Raw genomic sequence first — 27,317 nt, 5'->3', positions numbered from 1 at the left:
CTTTAAGAATGAAACCATTCCACATCCGCCGTATCCTGCTAGACTACCGGACCTGAATCTCATAGAGTATATATGGTACACTTTTAAACTTAGGTACTTAAAAGTATGTTGCATAGTTATAATAATTTTATGCGTTGGCTTTATCAAGCAACTTGATTCCACTTCTTATTACTAATAGTGTGTATATTAATACTAATAGAGTGTATATATTAAAGTGTCTAAACAGCTTGAAATAAAAAAGCACAAACTAAATGGCAAAATAATACTTTATTTAAAAACACAATATAGAACATATACATAGGTGAAAGCCTTTTTTTGTCTTCCTTAAATAATGATAAAGAGGGAACAGTTTTTGAGAATTTAGTTCAAAAAATATATGCCTTCTTAAATTCTGAAGAACTTTTAAAATACACAAAAAAACGGGAGGAGGTTTCTCTAACTTTTAAAGTGAGTACTTGTAGTCCTATAAAAAAATTCTTAGAATGCAGGTAACCATTTCGTGGTTGATACCAAGGTTACTAAACTACAAAGTTTGCTCTTGTGTGACGTCACTGACTCCAAGTCTGCCGAAAATTGCGTCTTCTTTTTCTCACTTGTGTAAGTAAGAGACGTCAGCGTTTGGAAGAGCCTAACCTTGTTTGTCTACTGACCTTGGTTGATACTTCTTGGGGTTAGAATGTATCAGGAACTGGTTACTGACACATTAATATTCGTGAGAATTACATGTAAGGACATTCGGTTTAATAATTATTCATGCCTATACAAAGCAAAAATGAAAGGATATTTGACATTCTGAAAAATGTAAATAATGAACAGAACGTCTACGTTTCTCTTCAGAATCTTCACAAGCGTCTTACAGAATATTATTTTAAAGATTTTTAAAATTTATAAATTCCGCCTTGAAACAATAAAGCATTTAAAAACTAAAGATTTTTAACCCACATTTTTTTTTTCAAGTTTCTTTCTTTATCTTCAAAATCACATTTCTTTCGCCTTTTCTCAAGAACTATTTATTGTTTAGCAATTTAAATGAAATGGTTCAAAAATTTTAAGTTAACTAAAAATACAAACTTGAGAGAGCAAAAGATGTGCCAGAAACAAAATTTGTGTAAACATCTCCTAAAATCAGTTTTTCATCAGGTATATAACGCGTGCTTTATAGAATAAAACAGTGTTTTCTTACTTAGGCTCCATGATAGAAGTACTTATTTACACACTTTTACCTTAGAAATACATTTAAAATACAAGTATAAATGTGTTAAAATTTACAAATATATTTTTGTTACATTACAAATCAGTTGAAAACTGAGAAAAGGTACAAACAAGCAGGAAATCGAAAATTTACTTAAAATCAAATACCATATCAATTGCAAAATTAGATATGAAAACAGTATTTCTTTTCCTGCTGATGTAGATAAGAAAATTAAATTCTACCTCTTTCCAGAGTGATATGACAATTTTTTATTTTCTCCTGAAGAAAACAGACCTGTTCGCGTTTCAAACTGGAAATTAGCGTTCTTTTTTTTTTCCGGTAAAAGAACATTTTTATTCTTTTTCAGTTCCTGAAGTTGTTTCCTCTTCCAGAACTACATATTTTACTGAATAACTAGCTAGCCGTAAATCAGTTTATTTAAACAAACAGAGATGTATGGCTCAATTTGTTTCCTTATTCAAATAAAGGTAAGGTAATTTTCATTTGAAAATTTCTAAATGATATTAACATTAAATTTGTTAAATTCGCAAATGATATTAACATTAAATTTGTTAAATTCGTAAATGATATTAACCTTAAATTTGTTAAATTCGTAAATGATATTAATATTAAATATTAAATTCTTCAAAATAAATTAAGACGATAAATGGTTGTGTTACTTGTGAATCCAATGATGCACAGAAACGAGTCAGAAGTGACGATTTTGTGTAAGAAAATAATTAGATATTTAGATAATTTTTTTTTTCAAAACCAGAGGCTTTGTAATTCCAAGGTCTAGGTTTGAAAAAATTGCTTTTAGTTGTTTTTTGACTGGGAGGGGTATACAACTTTAATATTATATACATAGTAAATTCCCTAAAACCTGCTCGAACTATCTCCTTTAAGGAGAGAAAAAAATTTGCGCATTTTGATTCTTTTAAAAATTTATTAGGTAATGCATGGATATTTATTATATATGCATATTTGTTTTCATATATTTATTTTATATTTAAAACTTTATGGGAAAAATTTCTCTTTTTGAAAAAATACCTAATTTTGGATTATTGCTTGGCTCACGAATGTATCAACTGCAAATATGGAATTAACTTTATAGACTTTATTTGTCATAAAATGTCGAAGTTTTAATTTGAAAACATAAATGACTAACGTTGTTAAATTCATTTTTGGGATCCAGAGAATCTCTATTATGTCAGATAGCTTTTCAAAATCAATGAAGTTTATTTAAAATCTACACCAGTTAAGTTAAGGTCCGGTTTTGTTGCCTAATTTTATATTTTATCTTTAGTGTTTTTTTTTTTTTTTTTTTTTTGAATATATCATATCACTCATTCATTGTACCTCATAATCTTTAAAGAATATTACAAACAGTTATGAAATTTTTAACCTTTAAATTAAATAAACTAATTGTTAAAAATTCCGTTCTTATATATAATACAATAATGGATAATGATGTAGTATGCAACCTATCGCTTTTTGTTTAGTTATTTATTTCTTAAATGGCACCACTAAAATGCTATTTTTAAATTCGAACCTGCTATAAAATGGCAGGAAAAAGAAACGTTTAAACAACAACCAGTTTTAGTCCAGCCATTTAAAAATAACTAACTAATTAAAAGGGATAGATTGAGTGTAATATTTTTATTTGCGGTAGAAAATAATTCGAAAAGATAGCCCACGGATGAGAAAATAAGATAAATTAAGCAGCTTCACAATTTTCAAAACGTTATGAAAAGGAAAGGTACTTTTGAACAATGCCTTAAACATTTCAAGTAAAAAGCAACTTTATTATAAATAGGTTGTTTATTTTGAAAAGAATCGCACAGACAATAACACGAATTGATGACATTAGGTAGTTCTTCCATTTCATACCAGGCTCGATTACATATTTACAAATGTTAATTGTATTAAATAAAAAAAATGCATAAATATATGCATATATTTCTCCTTAATAATTCTTTTAACAGATGCAGAATTACAGTATTTATTCCCTCGTTTCATCAGTTTTTAAATAGCTTTGTTTCTAACAGAATTCTTATCTTTCTGAAATTGCTTACTTTATGACTTTCTAATGCACCGGGTAAACAAAAATGACTAGAATTTACGCTAAAGATTATTTCTAGTTTGAATTAAATTTCTTTTTTGGGAAAAAAGATGAGAGAGAGAGAACCAACCATTCATAGCTTAACCACGCTCGAAAAGGAGTCCCGGTTTACTTCATCGCCTTTTATCGAAAACTGAGTTAAGGGCAATTAAATAAATTTATACAACTGTTAATAAAATCTTAGGATGGATTCCTAAAATTAAATTTCGAGAACCACCTCTCTCTATTTTAATAAATATTTCGAACTGTTTTTCCAATTCTGGTTTGACTAGATAAAGACAATAGCTTTATATACCTTTGGTTTTAGCCATCGCAGTAAAAAAAAGAAGTATACATTTATTTACATAAAATTCGTTTCAAACATTATTCTTGCTTGATGCTTTTTGACTATTAGCAAAAAAGGCTAATAAAAAGTATTGTGGTGCTTAAGGATATTTTAAATAATTATTAATTTTAATTACTTCTTTTTTCACAGAAGTATAAATTCTGTGAAAACTCAGAAATTCACAAACTCTTAAGTTACATAATTTTTGAAAACAAGAGTTTCTAACAACATAATTCAGCTAGAAGCAACATGCGCGTTCCACTCATATTTTCATTTCTCTGATAATTTTCATATATCGCTGTCATGAAATCATAATATGGTTCTAAACAAAAGCTAGACTATTTGAACAAATAAATATCATGAACAAAATATAAAATCAATATAAAATATAAATAATATTCAATTCCATAATTGCTTATCAGTTCATACAGCATAAAAATAGTTAAAACAATTTTTCATTCAAAATGCAGATATTTATACACGTAAATAATTCTATATGATTACACATAAAATTATTCATTGACAGCCAGTCAATAAACGGAAACAACAAAAAGAAATCATTTTGAAGAATATACCATTAAAACTTCTTAAATAATTGATTATTTTCCACATAATGCTTTTTTAAAAATTAAATCTAATCAGTTATCTTTTAATACTGAATAGAAAACATAATACACTCTTTGCAACTTGCCAATGTACAATAATTGATAAGCAGAGGTTTTATATTTTTTTCTTTTGTGGATTTGTACTAATTTAAATTATGTTATAAAAACAGTCTGCAGTAAAATTTAAATGTTTCATGTCAAACAAAGTTTTATGCATACTCAGTTAAAAACTGAAAAATTAACATCTAATTTCAGGAAATCCAAGATCATATCTATATTTTGTAGTATTAAAATAATCATTATTTTTAAATTAAAATTATTAAAAGGAATTAATAAAAAAAGTTACAAAAACTTGCTCTTTTATTCTAATTTTGGCATTTAACATTAGCATTAATTTTCAGATGACTTACATGAAATCGTTTGGTGTTAATTAATACTCAGGTGATTTAAACAAAATAATATGATATTAATTTTCAAATGGCTCGAACAAAATCGTTTTGTGTTAATTTTCAAATGACTTTAAATTATTTTTTATTATCACATGGTTTAGTATTATCACGTGACTTCACAAGTTATGTTTTAAAGAGCTTTATAATATTGAACGAGAAACGTTACTGCAATTTTCGAATAATTTTTACTTATGTGTTTGGTTCTTTTTCAGACTTAAGTTAATTTTTTGATAATTTATCTAACATTTTAACATACTTTCTCCAATAATAAGTTTCCCTATTTCTGAAGCAATTTTATATCACATTTTTAATGCTTTTCTTAAAATAAATTTCTTTCGAATACAAATATAAAACATCGCGCATAAATAAAAACCAAGCACCAAGGACTATAAAGCTAGTTTTTTTGAGTTTCATGGTCTTGTTTTCAAGCTTTCATTTTACATATCAAATTACAGTTATTTCCTAGTTAGTTGTTAGCTGGGTTTCTTAAAGCAGTTTAAAAGCAAAATATCTTATATTAGAGCTAATATCATATTAATTTCGGTAGCAAGTAGAAATTAAATTTAAATATCCAGCAAGAATAAGATTATACGCAATCTTGCAAGTTTATGCCCGCGGCATTTTGTCAAAGAAATTTTTGGAATTATCATATTTTTAAATAGCTTTCACTTATATCCTACTTTATTTTAGGTTTACATGCATAAGTCGTGTAGAAGAAGTTTCCTGTACGCAAGAGTTTCTAAATTACTTTAGTTTTCTACTCTTGGTTGACTTTTAATTTATTTAATTAATTTTAACTCCAGTCATTTACTTGCTATTTTCTCAAAATTCCACTGTTTAAGTTTCTTCTTTTGTAATTTACAACATTTAATTTTACTTTTGGTTTTGCATTTTTACCCTTGCCTATATGGATGACGAAACACGAATTGAGTAATTGAAGAATTAGGTATAGGTGCAACTTCCCCTTTGGATAAGTTTGTCTCCTGCCTGCTCAACAATTATTCACTTATGAAATTTTTAGGAATAATACATTTATTTTTTCGGAATAATATATTTTTTCATGGTTTTCAATGAAAATTTCTTAATTAAATTTAAAATTTTAATTTTATATTTGCTTTATAGGAATAGAGAATTTTATATTTGCTTTATACGAATAGAGAATATTTGTTAAATTCTAAATGGTACTTAGATATATAAACGGTTTCATGAAATTTAACAGTCATTGAAAACACATCTGTAACTTATAACGAAATGATTATGGTGACACCATACAGAAGGTTAAATTCTGGAATATTTAATTATGAATTAAATTATTTCCAATATCATTATTATTATTTAGTACGAAAACGATTAACTGCTAATATTGTTTATAATTTTAATGCATACAATAGAAACAATCTTATCCAACTGATCCAACTGAGAAGCAAACATGATTTGTTTTTCGACGTCTTCCTAAGATGTGTAAATTCTAAATAATTTCTAAAATATTTTTCGTGCGTATATTTGTAATTAAATACTACCTGTATTCCATAAGAAGCCTTCAATCCAAATCAATGTTTCATGACATGCGTCATTTGTTTTGACCACATCTTTCAATTTTTTAGGTTAACTTACTTGTTACAAATTGTAACTATTTTTCTTATTTCATCCACTGCTCGAAGCAAAGTATTTTGCTTCAATTGAAAGTGTAAAAGTGAGATGAAAAAAAAAGAGAGAGATCAAATTTTTATACTTCAATTCTTGCTGAAAAAAAAAAAAAAAAAAAAAAAAAAATTGCAGAAAGTTGCATCTACAGGCAGCTTCAAAAGAATTTAAATGCAACAGAATGACCATATCAAGAATTTGGAAACGTGATTTCGAAAATAATTGTCAAGTTGAATCTTACATTAATGTTCATTCTTTTAAAAAACAAAAATGTGGGCGTAAATGCAAAGGTTAATTGATAAAAACTTAGATATGTTCCTCTTAGCAGAAGAATTACCATGAAAGCAGTAAAACATAGTCTTAATAATAATAATAACATTTCCCCTGAATGTTGTTGGAAGCAATAAAGAACGATTTCTCGAACAATTTTAAGCTCACACATATAGTAAAATTTTTTATTTATTGTTTAATTTAATTTAGCTTTTTGATAATAAATGTTGCTTTCTAGATTTATTCTCTTTTGCCATTCTTATTATGGAAAAAAATTAATTCATCAACAGGTACTATTATTATGGGACAGAGGGAGTACTTAATATTTTATCTGTTTGATAAAATAAACATTAGTTTATTTAGTAGTTACCTGAATATTGGAGACGGATGAAATATTTAAACATTTTAATCCTAGCAATATGAACACAAATACCATTACTTACATATATTTTGAACTTTTTAAACATAAATTGTATGCTTCAATATTATGTTTTTATGATTTTTCTCCTAGATTCTAATTATATATGCATTTATTTAAAATCACATCAAAATATAAAAAAAAAATCTAGCAATTAATTTTGTAAATTACTTTGAGGGTGTTGTATAAATTAATAAAGTAATGAATATAAATGGAGTTGTGATGAAATAACAATGCAGTGTGTTACATAAGAAAAAATAAGATTTAGAACACATTTTAGTAGCATTTCATGCATTAGGTTGAAATCCCAAAACATTACATAATATAGTATTTAACTATTTCCAAGAAATTCAAACAAGATATATGAGATATATGGCATATTACATAAGGTTTGGAATAAACTAATGTCCTTGTTTAAAAAAAAGCACATTACATTTGGCTAGAAAAAATCAGAATATAAGTGTCAACTTAAAAAAAATATATATATATATAAAATGTTAATTATTTCTTCCAGTTATTTTTTGTCGTTTAAAATATAATAATTTCAATTTAACTTCTCATACAATATCTGTACGTATAAATTTATAGACAATTTAACAATACTTTTTTGAAGTAACTCATCTATTCTAATTTCAGTATGTTCTTATATTTAGTAATTTCTCATATGTATGTTACTGAATGTTTGCTTTATAAAAGAACTTCGCGAACACAAAAGCATTACTTTAAATATATTGTAATAAAAGTCATTACTCTTTTTACGTTTTCATTCCTAAAGAAAGTAATTTTTTGTAGATACTATTAAACAAATTATATTAAAAGTTGACTTGAAAATGTGATTAATGATTATTCATTTATTCATTCTCTCTTCTTTATGGGAAAAATTTACTTTCATGTAAATTTTTCGGCTATTCAAGTGAATGAAACCTTTAAATTGCCAAGAAGTTATCCATATGAATAATAAAATATCCTAGGCAAAATATACAAAAAGATACAAAAACAATTCCTACCGAATACAAATGCTCATATTATTACATTAAGATCGTGAAAGCAATAGAACTATACACTTATAAACCGCATTTGTCAACTTTAGAATGTTTATCTTGAAGCCAACAAAACTTTCTTATATTTTTCTCCCAAACCTACATTCAAAATTATTGTTTATAATCTTCAGTTATAATTGTATGTTGAAAAAATAGTTTCAGTGAAAGCAACAACATCATGCTCGATTTTCCTTTTCATCTAACATTTCCGCTTTCACAGTCTTCAAACTGGTTCTTCGATTTAACTCTGACAAGTAACTGGCAGTCCAGACAAGGCTACCCGTTTATGCCTCTTGCAGTTTTTTTTTTAGCATTTCATGTCATCACTTTTCATGCACTGGGCTGCAATGGCAGGTAATAAATCAATCAGTTCATATTAAGTAGAAACTTCAGTGATATATATATATTTATATATTTTGTGTGTATAGTATATTTATAAACGCAATTCGGACCAAACATTCAGGTCCCATAGTGGCCCACCACGGCTTTGGTACCATTCTTTATACACAATGCATTCTCAGCAGATTCATAGTTCGTAGGACCCTCTGGGAGAAGGTGCTTGTTTTAATTTTTCCATTTACTTTTTCGAAGTCGTTTCAGCAAAACCTCGGGGTCTGTTTTTGGTAAGATTTACAGAAGCCAAATGTCCATGGAGGTCGCTATAACAACGCAGCAAGGAATGTGCTCACGAAAAGTGTTTGTAGCAAGCAGCCAATAGTGCTGCCCCTGTTGATCACTGTAAGAAACAAAACATAATTAAATGCCGTAATCGTAACATTAAAATTTTACTTACATTAAGAAATCATAAACACAAAGGACTTTTGAAATTTTAAGCTGAATATATATAGTAAATGTGGCAAAAAATTAATTTATTTCGGACATGGTAACATAAAGGTAATATGTATTTTATCTACCTACTTTAAATAGCAACAGAAAGACGATAAGTGCAACTTTCAATAGTGGTTGAGAAGTAATAGTACACACGTATGCATTTAATACATACCACATCACTGAAACTTGAAATCCAGACATCACTGAAACTTGAAAATAATAGAGACGAAATTCTGCGAAACACTTGGCAAGAATGTTTCTATTAATTAAGAAAGACAGTGAGAGGCTCAAAGGCAATCAGACACTGCCCTAGTTCTAACCATAAACGATGCCAGCCAGTGACCTGGCTATGTTTTCAGATAACATGCCGGATAATTTCAAGGAAACCGAAGCTTTTCGGTTACGCGGGAAGTATAGTTTCCAAACTGAAACTTTGAAAGAAAAGCATAAGGCATAAGGAATGGAGCCTGCGGCTCACTTTGACTCAACATGTGAAATCGCACTTGGCTCGGGAACAGGAAGGCTTAATACTTTAGGGGCTCTTTCTTGATTCTGTGGATGGTGGTGCAACACTCTGAGCGTTACGGATTTAGCCTTGAAATTTAAAAGTTCCTCAAAATGTCATGAATAAGTGATATTTTCTTGATTTTAATTAAAAAATGACTCTTTTATTTTGTACCTTGATTCCTTTTCTTCCAATATACATCCAAACTGAAATCAGATACATTAAAAGCTAGCAGAAATATTCATGTATAATGAATGCGGAAGGCAACCTTCTGTACGGAATTTTCCGGCCTTAACGCTGAGAGGGTACCAATTGATCTGGTTAATTTCAGAACGTACTCAACAGAAGCCCTAGGGTCAAAAACCAACGCAAAATCCAAGTCACATGCTATCTCTTAAACGAAAGCACTTAGTGGCAAGAGTGCATCATTCGGATATGAACGACTTCGAGCCAGTAGTGGAAACCATATTTCAACCTCCAGACTAGAAAGCATCCTTGCCAGCAAACGTAATGCAGCGAAAGAACGGCGGGTGCATGTCGTTCGTCTTCCACAAGTCTCTAAATTCTGCTATTGAATCTTCTGCAGTTGCTACCAAACCAGTTAAAAATCTTAAATTCCAGGATTCGTTGATCAGTTAAAAGAGATCCAGTATTCCCCTAGAAATAGTAACCAGCCAAGTGCTAACATGAAATCTGCTAAAACATACGCAGAAGTTATTGGAAATAGCTCCAACATTACAGGTACCTTCATTGGCGTTCTTAGATTTATCAAAGAAATAAATAATATTTCCACATACTTTTCCATCTCTGACATTATTAGGACTCTCCAGGGAAGAGCTAATGAAATTTATAGTGCCGATACCCCCATTGATAAACTTTTTGTCATTAATGTTTTCGAGGACATTTTTAATAGCTTCAACTCATGTGGAAATGGAAATTAGATTTATTGTGATTTGCATTTGTCTTCTTACTTATGCTTTTCCTTTACCCTAGCTATTTCAAGTAATTTGTAATATTTCTATAAGAGTGTGTACTTGGAGTTTTTCCCCTTCTGTCAGATTTTATTTTTATATTTCATATGCATTTTTTGCACTTTCTTTTGCTTTCATACTTGTTTTTATGTTCACCAGTTAGCTTCCTGGGCCTCCATATGCTAGGTTATATCAAAGTTTACACTGTGACCTGCATTATTTTTACTTTCTCTCAAGACTTTAACATTTGAGGTTAGGATTGCAAAACTTTTCTGGACTTTACCTTAATTCGCAGTAACAGATTCGGTAGGATATTCTTCAATGGAGGTAAGCAGTTCCAACTAGATACTCTCGTGATTCACCGCTTTCCACGAATAATGTCGCTCGTCTAACAGTTACAGCGCCAGAAGAGAAGAGTTCACCCTTTGCTTGGAAGGATTGTTCAAGACGATGTAGGAAGACTTCCATGTTGCGTCTCAGCACGTTTCGTGAAATAACATGTATTTCGTGGCTGGTGGTAGTCTTTAATTCCTCAGTCATCTGCAGACGATCTGCAAAGGATATTTTTTCCTTCAGTAAGCCCCAGAAGAAGCAGTCCAGAACTGTCAAATCTGAGAACTGGATGGTCAAATCAAATCTCCAAAGCGAGAAGCAGATGACTTGGAAATGTTTGTGAAGTACAAATCAGTCAAGCACAAGTATCTCATGCCTGTGCTTGCCATTTTGCTGTCCTGAACCCATATTATTCCATTAGTTGTCTTACCCAAAATGCTGGTGATCTTCATTGTTCCCCCCCCCGAAATACCTTCTCAGCGTTTGTGACAAAGCGTTTGTTTGTTGCAGAAAAACTCCTTCCATTGCAATCTGCAACTGCATCAGCTGACTATGCATGATATGTCTGAGTTCTACCTATGTATGGATGTAGGTATGTCACACACGCGCATGTTCATTCTGGCACGGTTGCCAATTTAAACTGGCAGGCCACCTTGTACATATATATATATATATATTGGTAAAACATGCGCAAACCTGTAGTATGACTTAATGAAGTTAGCATCAATGAATATGTAATTTAAATGCAAAGAAATTATTTAAACGAAAGAATACTATTCGGAATATTATTCACATTTAATTTGAGATGCACAAGTACAGAAGTAGTAATACGAATCGTCTTGCTATAGCATTTTTTCAACATCAACTGGAAGAATAAACACTAACATAAAATTTAAAATTAGGCTAAAACTCAACCTTATTTTAGCAAGGGGTCGATTTTAAGGGAGATCAGTCACTGGGCTTTCTTATTCACTAGCAAAAAACTTTTGCGTAGATTTTGAATAAAATGGACTGATTTCTAGGGCGATTACACACAGATCATCCTTTTTTCAGGAGCAAAAAATTATACAGTACAAAGTCCGTAATCCGGACTCGTCGGGATTTCGGCGATTCCGGATTGGGTTTTTTTCCGGATTATAGATCATGAATTTAAATCTGGTAAGATGGCATGCAGAAATTATACAGTTTAAAAAATATGAAATCGTAATTTATGAAATAAAGAACAATTATGATCTAAAGGGTATCAAAATTAACAAAAAAAACCTTAATATTTATTTGTTTACTTCATTAAACATTTCTTTCAATGTAAGTTGCTTCCACAAAAAATTCCTTTTTTTGGTGTCATATATAGTGGACTTTCCAACGCCATACTTCTCGCATAATTCTGAGACAGATAGGCCTTTATCCATTTTTTGCAGCAATTCCATTTTTTGTTTAATGGACATCAAAACATACTTTCACTTTGTAGATCCTTTGGCAGCTCCAGAACTCTTTTTGGAAACTCTTTTTTGGCATAATCGAAAGTTCAAGTTTAATTTTTATAAAATTGTTCTAACAGTCTGCAAAAAATAATAAGGCGGATCCAATTAGGAGATTAAGGAACAGTGCAATCTGCAACATTAACTGAAATGCCTTAGATAATTTTAGCCTAGTTTATACCGTCCGTTATACATTAAACGCGCATGCGTTTATGCATGCGCATAAAGTTTGTAGCTTTGAGATCCGGACTATAGATCAGTACGGATTATGGACGGCCGAATTACAGACTTTGTACTGTATAAATTTTAAATGGGAAGCTTCTGGGTTTTCTTCAGGTCTTTCATTACATAAAAATAAATCCCATCCAAATTAAAACATTTCTCAGCAATAAATGAAATTTGCTGAATTAACGACATTTAAATTTTACTAATTCCATTTAGCCGACCCTAGAGATTTTCAGCATGCATTTTATAAATAAATTTGTAATATAACACAAATAAAAGTAATAATTACTTTTATTTGTGTTATATTACAAATAAAACACAGTTACAAATAAAATAAAAGTAATTATTACTTTTATTTTCACTGTGCTTAAAAGGTTAAAGGTTTTCTTCCCTACTCCAAATTTTCTCAACATAAAAATGTAAGAAAAATCACAAAATGAAATTACTAGAGATCATAAAATTTTGATTATCTAATTAAATATTAAATTCTTCTTTTGTACATTTACAGGAGTTTTTGAAACTTATTGCTTATGAATTTCCATTTTTGGTATGTGTGAAAAACTGGTTCTAAATTTCTTTCTTTCTATAATTGAATGTTAATATATTTTATATGACAAGCACATTATAAACAATTTAATAACTTTAGTCATGCATTATAGAACGAAATTAAACCAATTTGGGGTTATTTTGAAACCGTGTTGATGCACAGCTCGAAAATTTCAGAAAATGCCTGCTTCAGGCCACGAGAACCTCCTGATTTTTCATATTTCAATGCCGCCAGCGATGCTATATCCATTTTAAAAGGAGATCAGACATACTTTCCTCTTCTTAAGGATGCAGAAAATTTTATTGTACATATTATTTTAACGAAAAATTTTAAAACCACATGAGTGTTTCGAAGAAGCGTATTCCATCAAAAATTTGTTTTGTATTAAAAATTCAAAAAGAGCTTGGAGGATTATTCCCCATTTTTTTTATTTTTTAAAACGCAATAGCGATACTTTTATTCTAAAATTATGTAATTTAAATTTTAACACACTCGATCTTAAATCTAAAATTTACTAGAGCTTTAACATTCGGATAACAGTGATTGATTAAGCACCTTAAATAAATAAAACAGATGGGTAGCTGAAAAGTAAATGCTTTCTATATTATTCAGTTTTCTCTTAAAGCATAACACTTACCAGCACCTGTGTTCTCTGAAATGTGGAGGCCAGAACTCTGCTGGCTGCTACCCACAAGTGTCTCTTCACTGCTCATGTTGATCACTTTGGAGAGTGTAGCAGTGCACTTCAGTCGCATCTCGTCTCGTTGGAAGTGAAATGTTCTGACGGTGAATCGTAGGCCCAGGATGGACGTCGCTTGTCCGTCCGGATATCGAACAGCGGGATATCGAATCAAGAACTCCGGCCTCACCTGCATAAGGAAAAATTAAAATGTATAGACAAGTTTTCTCTCAGCAAAGTTATACAGTTGAAATATGAACAGAGTGGAAAAATGAGTTTGGCGTCCACATCCGTAGTTTCGTTTTGTTTGTCAACAGTAAACCCATCTATTTTTTTACGCTCTCCTTTTAGCGAATTAGACCCTTAGAATTTAGTTAGAAAAATAACAAAGTTTAAATAGTCAGTAGGCTAACACAGTCTTGGTGATATGAAAGAAATTGTAAATTTGGAGAAAACAGTATTGATGTTATTGCTATCCAGTAATTAAAACTGAATTAAAATTAAAGTTGAATATTCCAAAAGACTTATAAACCTATTTCTATCGCACAATCATATATTTATTGCCCAATATATTTCCATTTTTAAGGTAAAAAGGAAGCTATGTGTAAGAGCAGGGTTCTCCACCTTTTTTTGCCCCATGTCCCGCTTTCACCATTGCAAGACGATCATTCCCTTCTATCTCCTTTCCAAAACTTGAAAAATACGTATACATCTATCTAAATTTAAATAATTTTTAATGTGCCTAATAAATTAAACAAAATCATAGAAAATGTTGATAAATACCAAAACTTGAATAAAAGCAGTTTTTCATATTCATAAACTAAAACTAAGCACTTAGCATCAAAATAAAAGATTGACTGCATACCCCCTGAAACTATAAAATTCTCCCTGACGGGAATTACCGACAAATGGGTTGAGAATCCCTGTGTAAGAGCATAAAGCTTCTATTAGTAAAAGAACATTTTGTGTGGAAAAGTTTCAGTCCAGATTTAAGAGCATATAATGTATTATTTATAATACAAGACTCAGAGGCCTTCTAAATATACAGGGTCTGTCAAAAAATGGGCATACACTTTACCAGATGGCATAAGTTTCGAAGTTGAATTATGTTTACAACATGTAGTAATATGGTGTTTACTCAACACATGTCAGTGCTCTCATGACTGTGATATGTGAAGTATGACATATGATAGTGAATCAAAATGTACCTTGGGGGACTTTTAAGAATACCGTATAGTGTAGGAAATCGTCTAGTAATATTTCTGTCATGTCACATGACCTTTCGCGTGCTTTCTCAGATTTAAGCAAGATTGTTGAAAATATTCTGCCACGCAATTTTCTGTACAAAATAATTAAAGCATCGTCGATTGCTTCTGAAACTTTTCATTGCGAAGTTAGATCAAATATAGGAAATTATGAAGATTTCACTACCTGGTTGAAATAAATGCAAACACATGTTGGATATTTCGTTAAAATATAGATGTGAAATATTACTTAATAAGTGGTAAGCGAGATGAAGAAAGAAATATGTGATAAACATCGGAGCCCAAATGCAATCTTTACATAAAACTATGCGTGTGAGGAAAATATCGACACCATTTATATATGTAAATAGAAGTCAGCACTTTTTATTGCAGTCTGTATAAAAAAAAAGATATTCTATAATAATAACCAATGCTGAATTTTATTCAAAGTGAACTTTACTAATTTGCATTCGTATACATTTAGTGCGTTAAATTTCACATTTAATAAATGCTCACTCTTAAATGTACTGTCTACACAAGAAATACTCATCAAACAGAGTGAATTATCGTATTCACGTGTATATTCAATTTATTCACATGTAATTTTTAATGTTAACAATGGATATAATCAGATTATATGTTTTCTGAATCTTACACTTTAAAAATCAAAAGAATGCAAGCACTGAAATAAGAAAACGCTAGATTCATTGTAACACTTTCAGTCATTCTCAGCTTAATTAAAAAAATAGATACACTTGAATTCTGTTAATCCACATAATATGCCGTGAACATCAATGCTATGCGCAATGTAATGCGTGATAAAAATCGCGAAAGTGAAAAGTCAGCGATTAATCAAACTCAGAAAACGAAAGCAATACGAGATTTTCTACTATTACGCCATACATTTATAACTGCGAAACAAATACAAATTAAAACGTAAACAACATACGCTCACATGTACGAAGATTTAGCGTCATAAGAGCAATAGCAGCTCATTGGTCCATTTTCGAAACCCCTCCCTTAGCGGCTAGGCTGATGTGCACTTGTGAAATATGCATCCCGTTCAGCAATCTTTATGGACACACTTACCAACGTTGTTCAAGCAACTGGAAATTATTCTTTGTGTCCGCTCATCACTACTCTTACAGCACTTTAAGTAACTGTACCGGTGCAGGTGCAGGTGCAGAAAATTGCGTTAAATTTAACCTAACCGTACTTAATACGTAGGATCACATTAACGTACAACTAAGCTCGGTACGAATACATAATAAAAATGTTCTTTTTCATTAAAGTATGTATGCACGTTTCTCACGGATTTTGTACAATTAATTAAAAGGCTTAGCGGTACCTAACTATACACAATCGAACCTCCTATTAGCAAATTCTCTCAGCACAAAAACTTTTGTATATTATCGGGGAATATCAAAGGAGGAGTATATTAGTTTCATTTTTCGGCTAGTCCGGGATTCAAGAACTGTTGGTTATAGAAAATGTTCTTTAAAATGAAATGCCTTTTAACAAATATTCAATCATATTTTCTAAAAATAGTTTGTCGATAAGGTTTGTCGTTATTTATTTAGTGGAATTTTCATACTGAGAAGTCACAGAGAAAAAGCCTTTTGCGTGCTATCAGAAAATGTCTGCTAAATGGCAGTGCAGTGGTCTCCTACTATGTATGGTGCAGGTGTCAGAAACTATTCGATATGAAGAATGTCCTCTAAAGTGGAGTATTGTTTAAAGAGGCTTTGACTGTATTATAAAAGAAGTTGTAGTACTAGGACACTCTTAGAATACAGAATGAGAGAAAATAGATTTAAATGGATAAACAATGATGTTCCTTAAGATATGGAGATGCACCACAAAAATGTACGATTCTTTTGCATGAATGAAAAAAATTCAGTCTGCAGAGTTGCTTTGTATATGGTCATTTAAAACGATTTTACGACTAAATGGCTCTTGAAAGGTTGGTCGCAGATCCATGTTTTTAATTTAAGAAATAAATCAAATAAGATAGGAGTTTAAATTGTTGATAAACCCGGGAACTTTTAATAAACATCAACAAAATTTATATTTCAATATTACATCAGTTTTCAAAAGAATTAAATGACTAAAATGTTAATATTTTACTCATAAGTGGCCCGCAAAACATCTTTTACTAAAAATGTTTACAAGAAAATTTCAGGAATACTCCTCTAGATTAATAATATTCACAACTGTTTATTTAGTTTAGAAGGTAATGGATGCATTTTTACTTCGAAATCTCGTTCAACAACTAAAAAAATATGATGAACGATTACAATATGACGTTTCCATTACAATAGAAGAACTAAAGTAATTTTGCGTGCAAAAATCTACTATATAAGTACATAAATTCCGTCAGGAACTATGAAGCAAAGCAATCAAAATTTTAATTAAAGCAGACAATCCATAGATAAATTTGGCATCAAATGTGTTTAGTGGTTACTAACACCCTGCTTGTTTATGAATCGTTAATTAATTGATTTTTCCATTTAATACATATTAATGTTTTAACCTTATTAAATTCTTTCAGGTTGTTGATGCTTTTAAATTACTTACCGGTTTATCATTAATATACCATCTGAGCTCTGCAGCAGGATTTGATTTGGCTGAAGTACAATTAACATCCACAATATCTCCCTTTTGATATTTAGGTTTTCCTCCAGATATGACAGGGCCATCGCCAACAACAGCTGGTAAAAAATAAATATATAAAATCATTTAAATGTTTTACTTCCATAATGAAAAAGTAAATTATAAAAAGGCACTATTACAATTATAGATTAAAAAAGTTTTGTGCTATGAGGAACTTCTAGTCTCATTAGGAAAAATAGTATGGTGCTGCCATCTATGAGGAAACTTTAGAAACTAATCAGCACTCTAGCTGTATTCTGTTGATAAAGTTAGCCAATTTATTAATGTAAAATAAAATATATCTTAAATTTAAAACAAGCGCAACAGTTATCAATTAAATACAAAAATTAAAGCAGTAATCTTTTATTCATCAAATAATTAGAGGGAGGTGATACCAAGTGCACTCCGTTAAGGTTCTATTTTCATTCGCTAGATGGCGCCAAATAGAATTAGGCTTTTAAAAGCGACGAAAACAGCTTCTACACATGTTACTATAATTTATGGTGGTAAAGGCCATCACGCCGTAGACTTGCACATTAGATTCACAGGCTAGACATCTTAAAAGATAAGTAATTCTTAACCTTGAATTTATCAGTCTCTTGAGGATACGTGAATGACTACAAAGTTTGCAGCGGATTCGTCAGGCAGAAAAATATTAACAGCAAATTAAAAATAAAATAAGAACACTGCAACTTGAATATTTCAGACTTCTAATCCCTCAAAGAAGAGTTTACGTTAAAAATTAAAAAAAAAAAAATAAACATCATAATTTAAAAAAAAAAGGAAAAATAAGGAAAACAACAAAAAATTATTCTGTATGAGATACGTAATATACGACGTTAGAAATATTTTTTTACATTTATAAAGTTCTCAATGTTCATAAAATTATCATTTAGATATATTATAAATTTGGTGCATTTTAATTAATATAAATGAGGCACATTATTAGAGAAAGTAATTACGACTGAAATTCTTAAAAGCTGCATATTTTTAATTTTAAATCGTTGAGTTTGTTAATGAATTACAAGTGAATTACTTAATCAATACCTTAAAAATTTAATGACTCATTAAATTTGAAAGATCGGTTAAAGATCTTATGCTTCATCGAATGGCAATATTCTGAGAACCGACTACATGTACAGAGGAAGCAGAAGATGAATTAAAGAGATTTTACTTCACTTATCAGGTTCAGTGTTCCTCCTTACTTGCTTGGGGAACATTAAATGACCTGACTCGGAACAGGGAGCTTACTAAAACTATGTTCAATAAATGTGGGAAGTAGACAAGATACACAGGAAGGGTATACGAAACCGTTTATTTTTCTCTCTTTACAATGATTTCCGGACTTCGGAATACAGAGACCAACCACTTGTGGTCTGAACGTAAGAATATAAAAATATTAACTAAATTCTAACTAAACTAACTTTGGATTAATAAACAAGTGTCTACTTGAAGATTGGCCGTATATTAACAGAAAGGCCGTATGTAGTACAGAGAACTGTTAACACTACGATACGTTTAAAATTATCAAGAGGATTAAACCTCTGGCCTTGAAGGCAACCAGCAACCGAGTAAAACTGCTATGGCAAGCGGCCTGCTCCTAATCACTCCTTCCTCTCTCTTGCTTGGCAAAAAGCCACAACTTAAGTACTTGGCGTTCGCAAGACAAATTTGCATAAATAAGTTAAAGCTTTTAATTCTGGCCGGAAGTAGAAAATAAGAAGTGATAGTAAAGATTTAAAATAAAATAAACGTTAGTAAAACTTAAGATCCTTACACACTTAGCAGCTTCATATTGTTTTATCGTTTTTAAACCTCTCAATTTATTAATAAATAACAGTTTGATTAAATTTGAAAGATAAAATAAAGAAATTTGACGAGGAAACACTCTGAGAATCGACTGTACTCGAAACAGCGTTGACAATAAAGTTTAGAATGTCATCTTTCTCGCAGATGGAACATCTGGTAATGGCTGCTCTTTTTTTTTCTTGCTCTTCCAAACTGTTCAATTTTGCCAGGTAAAGATTTTGAATTTAAGTGAAAACAAAACATCTTCTTCGACGTGTAATGAAACATATTATTTGTTTTATTTATTTATGCTTAAAACTTAACTAAAAAAATCTCATTTTCAGTTTTGAAGAGTTAGTTAGTCAGATGTCAAATGACCAATATCTAATGTGTATGAATAATACGATGTTGAAAGATCTTTCGTTAAATATATGTCTTTAAAAAAATTCTTTTTAGCATACAAACAAGACAATAGACTTAAAAATATTAGATTTAAAATCAAGCACAAAAGCAACCTTAATTCAGCATTTATTTGGGGCATTTATGTTGGTTGAATGTATTTAAAATTTTATGCATTTTCCGAGAAAATTTTGCCCAGAAGTTGACAGCATGCATTTGTTCCTCTGAGGTGTCAGTAGAGAAGCAAAGCTTAACGTGATGAATCAAGTACAGTGAAGCCTTGGTTCATGAACTTAATTCGTTCCTGAAAGATAGTGCGTTATTCGGAATATTCTCAAACCGAAACTATTATCCCTATATGAATGAATGCAAAATGAATTAATCTTTTCCCATACCCGAAATCACTGATTAGAAGAGAACACTTTATACGTCAGTTCTTAATACAAAAGTAATGGAATCCTTTAAATCTAGACGATATTATCATAAGCAAAATATTTATCATAATATTAAACGTTTAAAAAATAAGAAACTTTGAATTAAATTTTACCGTATTTCAACAAACGAAAGTTGACGGCATAAGTAGAAAACGGTAGAAATGCAAGAGGTGAAAATGCTACTGTTTGAAAGGGAAATCTTTCAAAAATTCGGTAAAAATATTAGGTAGCTGCTGTCTTTCCCCTCCTTTTCTTTTTTCTTAACACCACTTGCTTCTATTTGAGAATCGTATAGCCTTTGCCCCATTAAAAATTGCGCACTGTGATTTCTTTCTGTCTATGTTTGAAAATTTTCCTAAACCAAGACATGGCATTGAAAATATTTATGCTACAGCTTACTACTGCTTTATCAGAGTGGTAATGTTCTATGAACATTTGCACATTAACCCATTTTGCAAAAAATTCGTGTATCAAATAATTACGAATATCTTCCCTTTCATCGTTGTCTTCTGACGACATTTCCTCCAGTATATTAACTGCATTTTGGAGTGTCATTTGTTGCCGACTTGCTTGTTTGTATCTCGAGACATCAATCATCATCCAGAACATTTTTCATTTGAAAAATCTGTTCGTCAACCGATTAGTTTATGATAAAAGTTCCTCTGTGTAGCATATTATGAAATCTGTACCTTGTAATAAGATATCTTTTAGGCCAGTGGCTTCAAACTGGCTGTCCATGGATCGCATGCGATCCCCTAAGCAATTTTATACGCCCTGCGAAAACATTTCAATTACGTATTTGTTGCAAAGATTTCAAGATCTTAGTTATTAGAAATTCGAGTCTATATTACTTTCAATACCATTAAAAAAGAACATGAATAATGTACCAGAAACTCTATAAATGGAGGTAGTTAATTTACAGTGTGATATAAATCTTATTGGAAGACTTGGAAGATTTAAGAATTTTGCGCTAAAAATAACGTTATGTGAACAGCTTTTTTCACAGTTGAAAACTAATAAGAAAAGAATCCGGTTGACCAAGGAGCATCTGCAGCTGCAATGAAGATAATTTCTAGTAATTTCTTCTCCAATGCTGGAAACGTTATTAGAATCGAAACGCCATCAATCTGTAGCAAGAAATAAGGAAGTTTCGAATAATTTAAATGCAAAGATATGCATTTTTATTTACACCTCGAAGAAAATTTAATAAACAATAGAAAAGGACCAGGCTGTCATTATTTATTCTCAAGTTTTGTCCCACATGGAAAAGTTTCTCTGAAAAATTAAGAATTTTTCCTTATTTGGTCTATTCTTGGTTTAAATTAAATTTTGTAATGACTCATTAAACATGTTAGAAATATTTGAAAGAAATGTCAGTCTAAAAGTTAAAATTTAGCTATCAATATTCTTAAATTACAAAATGTAACCAGCAAAAATGTCTTGCAGGTATCAAACTTTAGATTTCAGACAGAAAATAAATATAAATTTGAGCTGTTTTTATTTATGATATTAGCATATGCTTTGATAAATGTTTAGTAAGTGAAATTTAAAATCTATTTAAAATGTTTAATTCTTTAATATAAATTGGTAAAATGCAACAGCACAAGCTACTGAATTTAAATAATCTTGCATGCACTTCCTTTTCTGTATTCGGGCATTTTGAATTTATAATTTGCTTTATATTTCTACATATATAACTCCTTATATTTCACTAAAAATAATCTTTAAGTATGATAAACGATTTTCTTCAGTTTTCAGAAATCACAGTTTTCGTGTATAGTTGATGACGAAGTTGTCACATTCATCAACAAGGATTTTTGTCACAGAGTAAGTAAAGTTTGTCTCCTCAATATTTTGTTCGCATTGATTTCATATTTTTGTATTTAGACTTCACTTATTATCCGCAGGTTTTCAGACACGTTTATTGTTCACGTTGCTCGACGGGTACATCTGCTTCTTTAGATATGAAAGGTATACTTAAGTTTAAATTATATACGTGGATGTATCGAAGTTTAAGCTAAAAAATGTTTTTACAGTTCATTTACTTAATGCCTTTTTATCTCGTTAAGAATATATATATGCATTTATATATTTTGTATTAAAATTTATTAATTTTTTCTCATCCCTTTTTGATTTTGAAATTATCTCGTTTTCTAATTTTTACATTAAATTTTTGCGCGATAACTTAGACTTCTTTAGCATTGTTAGTTGTTTTTACATGATGTAACTATTTTACACACGAATTACAGTGTCAAATGTACTTTTTAGCAATAGCTTTTAAACATTTCTCTTCTTTGCAAATATTTTTAAAATTTTGCAGCTCAATGCGCAAAATTCTTGACCACTAAGGTCTCTCTAGTTCATGTTATCTTTCTATTTATATATATATAGATAGATAGATATTCTTTCTTGTTCGCAGTTAAGTGTAATAAGAAATCAGTCTTGCGAGATAAAGCGTAAACTTTTGATGCCTGAACAACAGGGAACCACATGGAGCATGCTTCGCATCGTGTAATTGAGAAATAAACTAAAGGGTGAATACATACCATGACAAATTTGAAAATGAGAAACGTTTCAAACATAAGATGAGTCACTTCAAATGTAAGATTTTATGCTCTTTACCTTCAGGGTGTAAAGACCTTATTTTGTTTGTTGCAAATAATTATTTTTAGCTCAAGAAACTTTCTTTTCCCTTCTGATTTCAATTTCCCGCCAGAATGCAAATTTAATGACGTATATGCAAATCTAAATGGATTCTGAAACTGTATTTAAGTAGCAGATTTTAAGAGCTCGAAGTGTCGGAGACTTAGCTCTGAATTTATGCCGCGTGTTTGAAAGTAGCTCTGTAGTTGAAAAGTTGGTGCTAGCACTTACTTTAGATTATATTGATATTCCAGGCTCGGCTTTGGCAGCCGATTTAACAGAGTAGGAGCCAGTCGTGTAGCTAACTTTAATTTATTGAGATGATACATACTATTTTCTGTTCAAGTTACTTAGCCACAATTGGTGGTTAAATTATGAGCACAGAGTGAGTGCACTTTCTTTTCCCTTTAGTTAAATAAAAAAGGTTGTTATATCCTTCGTCTGCAGTCATCTGTTCTTTTCAAGACAGTGAGAATTTGCTACTCCGTCTTTCAGTAGTGTCTCCAGTTTATGCTTCCAAAACACACTAGAAGACACTACAAAGGCTAGTAATCTTAAAACTAATAAATCTTATGTAACTGTTTAGCCTGACATTATTTTAGGCATTAAACTGAAATCTGCATACCAACATTAGATTGCAGTTTCTTTTTGATCTTACGATGTAAATACATATATTTAACTTTCTGAAATTTTAACGGTAAATTCTTTGAGGTCTTTGAAATTAATATAAAGTTTTCCGATTACAGATTTTAAAAGACCATCTAAGAAACACCGATTTCAGAGACGTTCATATAAGAAAGATGACAGCCGTGCTCTATAAATATGTTTGCTTTTAATGTAAAAGCGTTAACTAGCATAATATGCATTTTTTAAATATTGCGCTGAACATAAAGACTAATAAAAATGTATTTTAAAGAAATGTATTTTGCAGAAGATGAAAACATTTTAACACATATCTACTGGTAATACATAAACGATAACACTAAATTAGTCTACCCAAGTTTAAAAAATTTAACTGAGACACGCATAGAGCCTGTAATATCAACATATAGTTGCTTTTGAAATATATGGCAAGTATTTTATTCGTAGCGGTAACATATCACAGTAAAATAAATAAATAAATGATATAAATAAATAAATACATGATATGGATGGAAAATACTGTGAGAAAATCCCAATAAAACTATAGTATGAAGGCACACCATTACAGGAGATAGAAATTCGAAACAATAAAACTTGCATAACATCTCAATAGATGGCGCCACCAGAATAAATGAAAGAGATGAGTACCTGAGGCTTTCGCGTTATCTCCCACAATAATCTCTTCGCTGCTCATGGAATAAGCTTGAGAAATGACAGCAGAACAACGCAGCTTCATCGCTCCGTGATAGAAATGCCGAGGCTCGGCCGTGAAGCGCAAGCCAAGAGTGGAGACGAGTAATTTATCCTGGTGACGAATAGGATTGTAGCGAATTTCGAATTCCAAAGGAGCCTGAAACATAAATACAGATTACATTGTAAAACATTTCTTTCTCTCTTATATGGATCTCCTTTTCACCATTGAAAGTAATATTTCACTCAGAACACGGTACAGACAATAAAAATAAAAATAAAAAAAAAATAAGAGCACTCTATCACACATAGTTTTGATCAAAAGAGTGAACTATATCATTGCAAACATAAGAAGGCTAATCATAATAGTAAATGTAAGGATTTGTCTTGTTTGTGCTACGTACATTACGGATTTAAGTATTACCTGAGGTGGAAAAAAATGCAAGCTTTAGTTTGGTTTTATAGTATAACAAGGTAATTTGATTTAACAATCTAGATTACACATTAAAAAGTTTCGAAACTAAGACGCAAATTATTAAAAATGAAATAAATCCTAAATTTTCTAGAATTCGAATCCTAAATTTTTTTTTTTAATCCATCAAATACATTTATATAACACTGACAGTACGAAAAGGGAATCAGCTATTACTATTAACAGTTTTTAATTAAAGCCTAATCTGAAATCTGCGTTTAATAAAAAACAAATTTAAAAATACCGTTTTTCAACAATCCGTAGAATCCAAGAGCCGTTTATAATTAATTTTTTGAAGCCAGGCAACAGAAGAAACCCACAATGCCCTCGCCTCGATTTAAGCTCTAGACCTCCCCATTGCTAGTCGCCCCAATTACATTATGAAGGTACGCAGTATGGAGAGATAAAATATTCTTATATATATATATTATAAGGTATTTCTCCCGCCTTCTTCGCTTGCCTTCGTGGTGTAGAGGTCCGCAGGCTGGGCACGTATTCCAGGGGTCCGTGGTTTGATTCCCGGTGAAGGCGTTGCTCAGTTTTCACTTCCTGTTTCAAAAATAACCTAATGTCACTACAGTGGCGCCCGAACTAAAAGGGTGGTGGATGATGATTCTCCACACTCAGGATTTGGCGGCTGGGTCTCCTAAAAACTCCAGTCACCCTTTAAAAGGGGGGTATATAAGGTATTTCTCCCGCCTTCTTGGCATGCCTTCGTGGTGTGGTAGTCTGCACGCTGCGCGCGTATTCCAGAGGTCTGCGGTTCAATTCCCGGGGAAGGCGTTGCTCATTTTTCATCTTGCCTGCTTCCAAAAATATCTAATGTCTCGACAGAATATATATATATATATATTTACACACACACATATTTATTTGTGAAGACAATACAAGCGAAATTTAGCCCATAATGAAGTACACAGTTAAAATGTTGAAAACATTAAGCTTATTTTCTTCACAAAATTCGATAAAAAAACTTTTGAGTAATAAATAAAATTAAAAAAAAAAAAAAAAAAATCCAGAATCCTTTAGAATCAAAACAGATAAAAAGGGGAGAGGATGTTAACAAAATTACTAATCACAAAACGCTAAATTGTTTTCAGAAAATTAAAGAGGTCATTAATCAGAGTTGCTACGAAATATTATTGGTAATCCAAATCCACTGAAATTGCAACAATCGCATTCCTTTTTATTTTCTTAATGAATTCTTAAACTACATGTCAATTAAACTACAGTTTCCAAAAAGTTTTGAGTTAGACTGGTTACCTATTTTCTTGGGTTAAAACTCGTAAGCGTCGATTGGCAGAAAAAGGTGAGAAAATTCCTATTTTCCATCCTCGCTTCTTATGTCAAGATTCATGGGATTCGAAATTCGAATTTAATTTTTCTGAGTAAAGGTCATTGCGAAAATCAATTCCTTAAATTAACAAACTTGTTGTTGTAATTAACAAACTTGTTGTAATTGTTACTAATTTGTTAATAGGCCGACTTCAAGTTTACAGATATCATTAATAATAAAATTATTTCAACTTAATAACACCAACTAAAAGAATTAACAGATATTAGAGAAGAAGGCTAACTGAACTGTAAAATTAAGCAAATCCTTCGTAAGATAGGCATTATTTTTTAGAGTTAATCCCTATACATTTTCGAAAAAATTTCATAAATTAAAGAAATATTAATTACGCAAAATCGAAGGAAAAGGTTAAAAACTAAATAAAGGCTTCTGCAGATAAGCCTGGAAACAATATCCTTAAGTACAGCTGAAGGACTTTTTATGATTGCAAAAATCTTCCAGGCTGCACAATTTTTTGGAAAAATAAGACCTGTATCAGAATTTACCTCAATTCACAAAGTATTGTTCTCAAACTTGATATCAGCATAACGTGACCATGACAAAATAGCCTAAAAGTAATTATAAATATAGTATTTCTAGTTTCAATCCTAAACACTTTTTATGAGACTAACGACTTTTTATACCATTCGACAGAATTTGCATCTTGCTTTTCCAAAATTTCATCCACAAAATAAATAAAAATATCTTCCATATTTAATATACTTTTTTAAAAATGAAAACAAGGCATTTAAAGTAAAAACAATAAAAAAAATGAAAGTTTTCAGATTTTTTATTACGACCAAAGGGCTTTTTTTTAAAGTTTTGTGTGTTACTTTCATTTATTAAATATCATGTTCTTCGCATTTAAACCATAAAATTCAATTCAACAGCAATATCACAAAATAATTTAAAAGAGCATATCTTTAGAATTTCCGATATACAATGTCGCGCGCTGGAGATAAAATGTTTTTTCTTTTCGTACAGTGCATTCCTCGCTTTGAAATCGTTGAGTTTGTTAATCAAAAATTCGTTAAGTTTTACAAAATATGAAATCAATAATAAAACAAATTAGGGCTTCCAGATGCCCATATTCGGGTGAAAATGTACGTTATTCAAAATTTGATGGCTCTAGGTACCTTTATTTTATCACAATGCGTGTGTGTGTGTGTGTGTGATTACGGTAAAGCATCGAGGGCTATCTGCCTAAGAGGAGGGATGCCTTCGTAGAGGACTTTCTAAGGGAAACTGGCTCGTATACACGTTACACATGGGGAAACCACGAAAACACCCATGCAGCCAGCCTGTTCGCGGGATTCGAACCTCGGACAGAACTACCAGTGTTCAGCGACTTTACCGCTCGGGAGCTCCGCTCAAAATAAGAGACCT

At 30.8% G+C, this 27,317-nt stretch overlaps 2 protein-coding genes across 2 annotated transcripts in view; one reads left to right on the top strand and one right to left on the bottom strand.

The window, feature by feature from the left end:
• The window catches only part of LOC146994945 (uncharacterized), a 132,703-nt gene that overhangs the window by 36,924 nt on the left and 68,462 nt on the right, over window positions 1-27,317 (top strand). Inside the window, exons 2-3 of the mRNA XM_085824876.1 lie at window positions 1,560-1,680; window positions 21,903-21,978. The gene's annotated coding sequence lies outside the window, so the exon portion shown is untranslated. The remainder of the gene's footprint in view (window positions 1-1,559; window positions 1,681-21,902; window positions 21,979-27,317) is intronic.
• Window positions 249-27,317, bottom strand: part of LOC118189229 (uncharacterized) — a 691,965-nt gene continuing 664,896 nt past the window's right edge. The window contains exons 5-8 of the mRNA XM_085824877.1: window positions 24,085-24,286; window positions 17,456-17,589; window positions 13,593-13,824; window positions 249-8,801 (exon numbers count right to left, since the gene is read on the bottom strand). Of these exons, the coding sequence (XP_085681003.1) occupies window positions 8,725-8,801; window positions 13,593-13,824; window positions 17,456-17,589; window positions 24,085-24,286 (645 nt within the window). The 3' untranslated portion in view covers window positions 249-8,724. The remainder of the gene's footprint in view (window positions 8,802-13,592; window positions 13,825-17,455; window positions 17,590-24,084; window positions 24,287-27,317) is intronic.

Source organism: Stegodyphus dumicola, chromosome 10 (assembly GCF_044657685.1).
Source record: "Stegodyphus dumicola isolate Sdum_Otavi_A_Nest chromosome 10, ASM4465768v1".
Lineage (NCBI taxonomy): Eukaryota > Metazoa > Arthropoda > Arachnida > Araneae > Eresidae > Stegodyphus > Stegodyphus dumicola.
This window is presented reverse-complemented; position numbering and strand designations above follow the sequence as displayed.